The sequence below is a fragment of the Triticum urartu genome, unplaced genomic scaffold, assembly GCF_003073215.2.
Source record: "Triticum urartu cultivar G1812 unplaced genomic scaffold, Tu2.1 TuUngrouped_contig_6878, whole genome shotgun sequence".
Lineage (NCBI taxonomy): Eukaryota > Viridiplantae > Streptophyta > Magnoliopsida > Poales > Poaceae > Triticum > Triticum urartu.
The window spans coordinates 1-9570 of record NW_024117674.1 but is presented as its reverse complement, the minus strand read 5'-3'; the positions used below and the strand labels follow the sequence as shown (position 1 = coordinate 9570).

The 9570-nt window shown below is 43.5% G+C and overlaps 1 protein-coding gene across 1 annotated transcript; it reads left to right on the top strand.

The window, feature by feature from the left end:
• Positions 1-263: 263 nt before the first annotated feature.
• LOC125531205 (SAP30-binding protein) lies at positions 264-9073 on the top strand. The gene is made up of 8 exons (XM_048695613.1): positions 264-798; positions 894-951; positions 2990-3246; positions 3717-3918; positions 6242-6361; positions 6471-6571; positions 6657-6778; positions 8801-9073. The coding sequence occupies exons 1-8, from the start codon at positions 367-369 to the stop codon at positions 8865-8867; spliced, it is 1359 nt and encodes a 452-aa protein (XP_048551570.1). The 5' UTR covers positions 264-366; the 3' UTR covers positions 8868-9073.
• The last annotated feature ends 497 nt before the right edge of the window (positions 9074-9570 follow it).

Sequence of the window (9570 nt, the reverse complement as noted above, 5' to 3'; positions counted from 1 at the left end):
GGCGTCAGTGTTTAGGGTTTCCGCCCGGCCGCTCGCGGGAGCGGCACGGGGAACGTTACCGGTATATTTTTACCACGAAAGCATTCTCGTCCTTGTTGCTAACTATATTTCAGTTTTGCTAAAGCACATCTAGATGTGTTATAAATATTGCACGTCTAATTTCTATATCATTAATTTTATGCGGAGATTCACGTGGGAATTTGCAACGTTGGAAGGTGGGCCCTGGCGCCGTCACCGCCTGACCATCGTCTTCTAGTTGAACTCCCAAATTCCTAGATTTGCAATATTTCGCCTTCGTCCTCCCCGCGCCCTAGCCTTCGATCCACCCCCAAATTCGACCCTTCCTTCCGCTCCCTCCTCATCGCCATGGCGTCAGATACCGAGGGCATAGCCGCGCTGTTCTCCATGTACAACGATGACGACGAAGAGGACGCCGACGAGCCCGGACCTCCTTCCCCGCCGCCGCCCGCTGCGGCAACCTCCCCCTCCACGTCACCTCGAACCGGAGGTGAGAGCTCCAACCCTAACTCGAACCCCAACCCTTCGCCGGAGCACTCGCCGCCTCCCCTCCCCGAGGAGCAGGCCAGCCGCAAACCCCTAGCGAGCCCCCAGGTCTCTCCGGCGCTTCCGCCGCTGCCCTCGCGCCGTTCGCCCCTACCTTTCGCGGTTTCGTCCCCCTCCCCATCTCGTCCCCCGCTGTCCGCCCCGCCGCCCGATCTACCGCGCCCGCCACGGCGCGGGTCGCTTGCTATAGTGGACTACGCGCATGACGAGATGGCAATGTCGCCTGACCAGGAGGTAGAGCTTGGGGAGTATGTCATTAGTAATCCTTTGCTGTATTCTATTGCTTTTCTAAATTAACGATGACGTTGTTACTTGCGGTTTGGTTGCAGGACGGGGAGATCATGAGTGGCATAGGCGGCTTGGGCTTGGATGCTCAGGATGCTGAGGGTAAGCATGCTGTATAATTGTTACTCTGTGCTATGTTCGGTATGCAATCCTACACTCCAGTGCAAATTAATGTGTCTGGTTAGTTTGATGAATTGGTGACACATAGAGTTCTACTTGTTCAATGTTGCCGATTGCTATGTGTGTTGGTGCTTGTGGTTACCTCAAGTGTACATCTTATGCTATCAGAAGAACACGAATTAGAGATATGGTGAAATGTACCAGTAATGTCAGATGGATAAGGCACACTAGAAAACATGAAGCACTACTAGCTGTGGTTAGAAATCTGAATGGAGTATTATCATTTATTCATAAGACAGTAAGATGGAAATCTCTTCCTTTAGTGATGAGTAAATTAAAATAAAAAACTGTAACATTTGATTATGTTATATTTGCTTAATTTGTTCGCTGAAGAGTCATGTTAGTACACAGCCTTTTGTGTTTTGAATGTGTAATTTCTTTCTGGGTTAGACTCTTAGATGACACACATGTGATCCAGATATCAAATACACTTTATAATATTTGTGGCAAAAGTCCATAAAAGCTACTGATATCTGATGAGCTATCTGCTTCAGATTTGTACCTGATATCTCATTTCATTGCTAATATTTATAATACATGGTTTCTTTTGTAATGCTCTAGTACAACTGCATATTGCATGCATGGAAATAACTCAAACATAGAAACAAGTATTTAAATCATCTAACAGTAGTCTAATCACTGAAACTGCAAGATAACGTTAACTTGTGTCAAAATGAGATGAAATAGGTGACGTGCGACATAGATTATTCTCTAAACCGTGTAGATTTTTTTCTTGTGCCAAAATGTTTGACTTGGGAAGTTCTGAAAGTGGTTAATATTTCTATTATTCTATATACAGAATATTTGTTGACAAGTATGACCTGAAGAAGAGCAAAGACATAGCTGGAACCATGAAAATAGAGAATGCTACAAATATTCTTATTTCCATGTGTTAGCATTTGATTTTTTGGCTACTAATAACCTCGGCAACAGATTTGTAGGTTCTTTAATCTTGTCCAGAGTACATTTGCTTGCTAACTCAAAGTTGGAACACTTTGGGTTTGTTTGGATTGGGACCAAATAGTACCTTATTACCATTTTTTTTGGCCATGACCAAAATATTGGTCTTTATCTGGATGAGTGCCGACTTTTTGGCATGCCAATGCTCCTTTCCCATCTCTAGTTCATTTTTTTAGCCAATGTTGGCCAATTTATGGGCAATCAAAACATGAACTAAAATTGTGGCTAGTCAATCTTCTGGTAGGGCAACCTTGGGCAACAACCAAATACACCCTTTGAGCCCTTGACCGCAGACTGCATCAGAGGTGTCACAATTTTTTTGTAAGGGACTTCATTTTTAATAGATATACTCCTTTGATAATTTGTTATTTGTGATCACCAGTTAATACCAACAGATATGCAGTAAACAAATGGGAATTCTTGATATTATGTTGGATTTCAATTCTGGTGTTGCTTGACGAACATATTTCTGTCATGTGTAGAAGTGTTTTAAGTTGAAGGTATTGTTCGCCTTTTGTGCAAAATCAAATCATAACAGCCGCTACACTTCTTTTCATGTGCTCTAAATTGTACTCCGTTTCTTTTTAGTCCGCATATAAGGTTTGGTCAAAGTCAAGCTTTGTAGGGTTTGACTAACTTTATATTAAAAAATATAAACATTCACCATATGAAATCAATATTATCAGATGCACCATGAAACGTATGTTCATACTATATAGTTTTAGTATTGTAGATGTTCATATTTTTTTAATATAAATTTGGTCAAACTTTGTGTAGTTTGACTTTGACCAAATCTTATATGCGGAGTAAAAAGAAACGGAGGGAGTATGCATTCTATTTTATTTTTATTGTTGGAACACTTGGCGTACATATTTCTGCCATCTATAGAAGTGTTTTCAGTTTAGTTACTGGCTGTCTTCACCTTTTTGTGGAGTCATTACAACATCTACACTTCCGATTTTATATCCAGTCTGCTTTATATTTCTATCCTATCTTGTAGGGATTCTTGAAGAAAGAGTTCTCTCAGGCACTGTTCATATTCTCACCCCAAAAGTCCTATCAGAAACTTCTCAGCATTTGGATGCACCTGAGCAGAACCAAATGAGGGCAGATGTTCCAGTGGATGTAACGGGAACAGAAGCTGAAGATGCTAGGGTGGAGGAAGCTTCTGATATTTCTACCAATGTTCAGAATGATGATCCATTGAGCCGTTTCCTTCCTCCGCCTGTGACTACAAAATGTTCTACAGCATTACAGGTTATCTTTCGAGCAAATTATTATTCCCACACTATTTTCAGCATAAAAAAATTCATCATATTTCTCATGTAGAACATACAGCTCCCTTCTGGCAATGTCATTATTTGTGTAATCTGAAATGGTGAAAATATTCTGTTGGCAACTGTTTCATATATTTCCACACCACTTCCTGCAATACGATATTTCTGAGATACCTTTTTTTTGTACTTTCCATTTCTTTTCTCTAATGCATAAATAGATCTCCAAATTGTTCAGGCAGCCTATTTGTGATTATGGTTTCTTAAACTTTTGATTATTTCTTGTACACTCATGTGGGTCTTTTTTCATGTTAACTTAAACTTATCGTTGTATGACGGCTTTCCATGTGATACCCATACCACTTGGAATGCAGGTCTACATCCTTCACACTTGTTCTTGTTTTTACATGAAAATATGGCTGTAGTTACTCATGTTCCACTGTTTTCCTGCAGCAAAGGATAAACAAGTTCCTTGGATACAAAAGGTCTGGAAAGAGCTTTAATGCTGAAGTGCGTAACAGAAAGGACTACAGAAATCCTGACTTTTTGCAGCATGCTGTGCGGTACCAAGAAATTGATCAGATAGGGACCTGCTTCAGTAAAGATGTTTTCAATCCATATGGGTACGATAAAAGTGACTACTACGATGAGATAGGTATGCTATAGTCATGTTTGATCCAATATGCTATCCTTTTGGGCCACACCTTCCTTTTTGAAAGATAATTGAACATCTGAGTGTAGCTTCCATGTTCATGTATAATACCAGTACCTATTTAGTCATGCAATTGTAGTTGAAATCAATAGAAGTTCCACTATGGCGGCCATCTGGGATGTGATTGCAAAGGAACATGCACACTGCTTTTAAGTTTTGAGTGTGTGCACTTGCTTGTAAGGCATATCGAATCCCATGACCCTCCAGGTTGCCTCAAACTTTTAAGTATGCCGGGCTTGATTAGCTATTGAAGATCAAAGAAGTTGTGGACAATCATGAAACTGTCTGGAGAGTGTTGTTTTATGTTATAATAAAATATAGAAAACCCCATGTACTTGTCGCATAAGCAATACAAAGCCACTGCTTCTTTTTTTGGGCTTGTACCTGGACCCTGGTAACAAACTACTACATGTTCTAACAATATTCACCTAGAACAGGGCCCTTGTTCTCCTGTTAATCATCATAAGTTCACACTAGAAACTAGATCAAACCCTGTATTACTAAATAACAATCAGCTATTAATTAAAACAAGGAAGATGAATCATGGCATTTGATCAATCACCACCCAAACTCCTGCTTATAAGTCCAAAACACACCACATGCAGTCTATACTGAGCTCAAGAACTCTGCAGCTTGACCACACCAACTCGTTGCCCTTCAGTGGTGATTGCAGTGGTGCCCATCTGGTCTGTGCACCACTTTATGATCAATACCGCCTTCCCATGTCATACTTCCCTTCCCTAACCTACCCTGCACCTCGTCCAACCACCCTCTTTGAGCCATTTCCACCATGACCTTCCTCTCCAACCATACCTACGTCTACCTCATTCATCTAAGCATCTTCTTGGAACCACCTCCTTTTGTCCAGCCACCCTCATGATTGCTGCCTTTGTCAAGCGCTGACAGTTAGGTCCACCGCCAGTGCCACCTTAAGCGCCATGCGTTTACACTCCATCTGTTCTTGCTGAGCGCAGACACCCATCCATGTGACGCCAGCAATGAGTAAGGGTAACCTCAGTCAGCTATTTGATTGGGAGCGATTCAGCAGAGAAGGGTGTGTCTGGATGTACTCTGAGAGCATGCCCCTGCACCATGCACGTGATAGGTGCTGTTAACCTTCATCGCATGTTCGGTATGCCATTGCGGACGGTACAATCCGCTCCAGTGCTGCACAAGAAATGCTATGGAAGGCTGGTGAGCCACCGGACATGGTGTTGACAAGCCGGTTGCCCAAGGCTGAGGGGGTCAGGTTCTATGGAACCGTATTTTGAAAATTTCAGACCGAACCCCAAAACCATGGCCGTATCTCTTCTTTGCTATGCCCATCCATCAATGTCTCAAATTCAAATCCTGCAACACTCCCATGGTTGTTTTAGTTGCTTCGCCGCATCCCTGCCTGCAAGGCTGCAAGTCCCCCCCTTCCATTTCACTCTCTTTTTTCTCGCTAGACCCATGCAACGGTCAAATTGCACATAAGCTTGTCCATAGATCTCCCATGCTGTTTGGCTAACTCCTCAGCTTTTTGGTGGTTCCGTACCAACGCACGGGCGCTGAGCTAGCCAGGGAAAAAGAACCAGCTGGTTATACAGGTCCCGGTTTGTTTAGATGTTCCTGGTGTTTATTTAGACATTCCTGGTGAAAGTGCTGCAGCGCAGCATACAAACTCAGAAGAGGCTGTCATGGCAGGTTAGGAGTAGGCCAGGATCAAGCCGATTCAAGTTATGGTAGGCTTGAGAGGAGATTAGAAGTAACTCGTTGGAAAGAGTCCAAGCTGTCCTTTCCTTGAGTTTGAAGACAATGCCAGTCGGCCTCGTATCTTTTGTTTCTCAAGCAATAAGAAATCCCTCTTCCCGGATGCTGCCCTCGACCTTCTGAACTCTTGTACCTTTTCCCGCTGTACCCGTCCTTCTGAACTCTCATACCTTTCCCTCCTCTTCCAGATGGGTTATACACCTAGTGCTAAGTCCTTAAGTGCATATTCTAGTCGTAACACTAGGTGTTCTACTACGGCTAATCCATGCTTGTTCTTCATTTGTTTTCTGTCTGTATTCTTTTCTAACATTTTATTTAGTTTCAGATTTGTCTCAATTTTTTTTACCAAACATCTCCCACTCACCACCTTCTATCCTGGTTGTTGGTGAACTATCCTTACAACCCGTGTGTGCGCATTTGTTGACAGTGAATCTTTCAGTTCTTTATGCTTTGGTCTTATCTAAGGAAGTATAGTCCAATCACGATCTTGTATCTGCCGCCAATTTGTCTACAGAAGCTGATATGAAGCGTGAACTTGAGAGGAAGGAACAGGAGAAGAAAAGAAATCCAAGAATTGATTTTACTAGTTCTGGAGTACAACCTCCAATCAATCCATCAATAGCGAAGATTTCAGGTACGTTTGCATTTTTTCTTGCGAGAAAAAAGAAGTGTGCGTGCTTTATTTTGACAAACTATTACCTTCAGGCAATCTTGTATTTCTGATTCACATCTGTGTCCCCCCCCCGCCATATCAGCAGCAGCTGTAGCTGGTGTATCGGTTCCGGCATCGGCAGATACTGTACAGAAAGAGGCTAGGCCAAACAAAAAGTCAAAATGGGATAAGGTTTCTAATTCCCTCGCTCAATGCATTTACCTTCTTTTGGAATCAACATTTTTATGACCGGCTTCTGTTTTCTGTTATTGGCTAGGTTGATGGTGATACTAAGAACCCTGCAGCTGCTAGTGGACTTGACAGTCGGTCAGCAGCCAGTGGATCTGCCACACTTTTGACTTCTGAAAATGCTGTTGCTGGTGGATATGCTGCTTTTGCGTGAGTTCTCTTCTTTCCACACAATTATTTCCTTCATAATCCGTTATAGCACATGTTGTTCCTTAATGTAGTCATATTTTTGTTTGTCTGTTGCTGCTGATCAAATAGTGGTTTTATCGGTTCCGGCATCGGCAGATACTGTACAGAAAGAGGCTAGGCCAAACAAAAAGTCAAAATGGGATAAGGTTTCTAATTCCCTCGCTCAATGCATTTACCTTCTTTTGGAATCAACATTTTTATGACCGGCTTCTGTTTTCTGTTATTGGCTAGGTTGATGGTGATACTAAGAACCCTGCAGCTGCTAGTGGACTTGACAGTCGGTCAGCAGCCAGTGGATCTGCCACACTTTTGACTTCTGAAAATGCTGTTGCTGGTGGATATGCTGCTTTTGCGTGAGTTCTCTTCTTTCCACACAATTATTTCCTTCATAATCCGTTATAGCACATGTTGTTCCTTAATGTAGTCATATTTTTGTTTGTCTGTTGCTGCTGATCAAAATATGCTTACCAATCAGATTAACCAATGGAAATGTTCATAGCTGTAGCCCTGTGTGCTTTTACATGCTCGTTTTTTTTCCTGATGAAATCTGCCTACTCCACGCTGTTGTAGCATAATTGTAATGGTACCAAGTTGAACTTGATGTTGAAATTGATAACTTAGATTATTTAATGGACGTTATTAATGCGACAATGAAGTGTTCAGCTTATTTTTTAGAGTTAATTACACAACCACAACTTTAGGTATTCCTTTTACAGTTCACCAGAATTTTTGGACCTTTTTTCACAGAACCACAACTTGTAGTCTGAACTTTCACGGATGACCCAAATCAGCTGTTTTTCGGATGTTTGAGAGCAAACCTGATAAGACGAGTCCACCCGTCTGTGCTAACATGGATGGCCACATGTATAATATAGGTGACATGGGGCCTACCTGCAAGCCTTCTCTCTTGTCTCTCCCTCCCAAGGCTGAACCCCTGTCTGCTCGATGACCTCTCTCCTTTCCTCCAACCTCAAGCTCCTTGGAGCTCCACCTCTCTTTCTCTGATCTGTTGTCTTGTTGCCACAGACTTGTTCTCCGACGTCTGCCGTGTTTGAGTCCGCCGCCCATCCACAACCACCCCCACCTCCCGGCCTCCTTTCGACAATCATCCGAGCTTCCAGAGTGGGACTTGGAGACGGAGGACAACCTTGACCCAGCGCCACCGCTTGATCTTGAGTGCGATTCCCGTCACCAGTCCCTTTGCTGCCTCCTCCGCAGGTTCAGTTTGCTGCTGCAGCCGGCCACTGGCCCGATCTGATGATGGTGGCGGCACAATTGCAACAGAGAGCAGAACGGCACGGTGGTGACGTGGCGTGTGTCGGTAGTGGTGGCTGGTGGCCTGATTGTGAGGTGGGCTGCTCTGTGTCGTGCACATACGCACGGGAGGCACAAACCTACTCGGCGGCTCCTACTTCATTGTCTTCTGTTGCTATATGCCCTGCTGCTCATGTACACTGGGGACCTAGTCTGCAGACACCACACCAACTGCTGGCACACCATCTCGCCATGTTTTTCGTCACGACTTGGCTTTGCTAGAGCCTGGATAAAAAGATGATAGGAGGAAGCACGCAAGGGGAAGAGGGAGATGAGAGGCTGGCCTGTGGTTCCCACATCCACTTCAGCATATCCCATGCGAGCGTCCACACAAAGCGCTGGCGAGTGGACCCATCATGTCACGTTTTCTTTTTCAACATGGAATTGGCCGGTTTGGCTTACTTATAAAGATTAGTTCAGAAGTTGTGTTTTGTGAAAAGAAGTCCTATAGCTGTGGTAAATTGCTAAGGGGGACCCTGAAGTTGTGGTTTCATGCAATTATTCAAGTCTGAACCATGATAACTACATGTGGATTTGTTTACTTGAACTGCATAGTTTATAAGAACGACTTGTATCAAGTTAGATTGCAGCAACCTTTAATAATATCCATTTTCGTTATCTTTCTGGGCATCGTGTCAATTGTAACATGGTTCTCTTATTTATTTTCAGGCAACAGAAGAGAAAAGAAGCTGAAGAAAGGAGGACAAGTGATTACAAGTCAGACAGGAGATCATAGCTGTTCTATTTTGTTATTTGATTGGGAGATTTCGGATTGCATACTTGTGTAATAATCATGTAATGTACAAACAAATTTTGTAGTTGCTCTAAGGGATTTCTGGAAAAAGAAATGATATGAGCTAACACGAATGCATTAAAAGAACTGGGAGCACTTTTCCCCTATAGATCAATGCTAAGCTTGTCGTAGCTGTGGTTCTTATTCTACCCCAATTGACTGTTCTGGCGTTTCTAGAGGGTGAAAAGTTTATCACCATTACCGATTTACTGTCAAACTAACTGTCAAGTTGCTCGTGTTCTATGAGTCTAGTCAATCTCGATTCTGCTCCACCGATCATTTTCATGTGACATTTCAGGGGTCCGGTCTGGCGGCATGGATGATGCTGATGGCCATTCGGTGTGAACAATCAGTTAAGACTCATCATGTATATCTGGGACCACGGATGCGTACAACGTAGCCGTCCCTCCCTACAAGCGGCTACACCGTCAATCAACTGGACGGCGTATTCAAGGCCGAGCCATTTGAACGCCATTTGCTACTGGAACGGTCAGTGGCCAGCACAAGATTTGCCTAAAAGGGAAAACAAAAACAAGCAGCAGCCAGCACCATTTGCGCTCGAACGGTCAGTAGCCCTGAAACTGCAGCTGGATGGCTCGTCGGGGAATGGAACCACCAACCGGCAGGGGCGGCGCCGGCCCTCGCC

Coding starts and splice junctions, on each gene's coding strand:
- LOC125531205 (XM_048695613.1), top strand. CDS start 367: ATGGCGTCAGATACCGAGGGCATAGCCGCGCTGTTCTCCATGTACAAC. Junction 799..893: donor CAATGTCGCCTGACCAGGAG/GTAGAGCTTGGG, acceptor GTTTGGTTGCAG/GACGGGGAGATCATGAGTGG. Junction 3,919..6,241: donor TGACTACTACGATGAGATAG/GTATGCTATAGT, acceptor ATTTGTCTACAG/AAGCTGATATGAAGCGTGAA.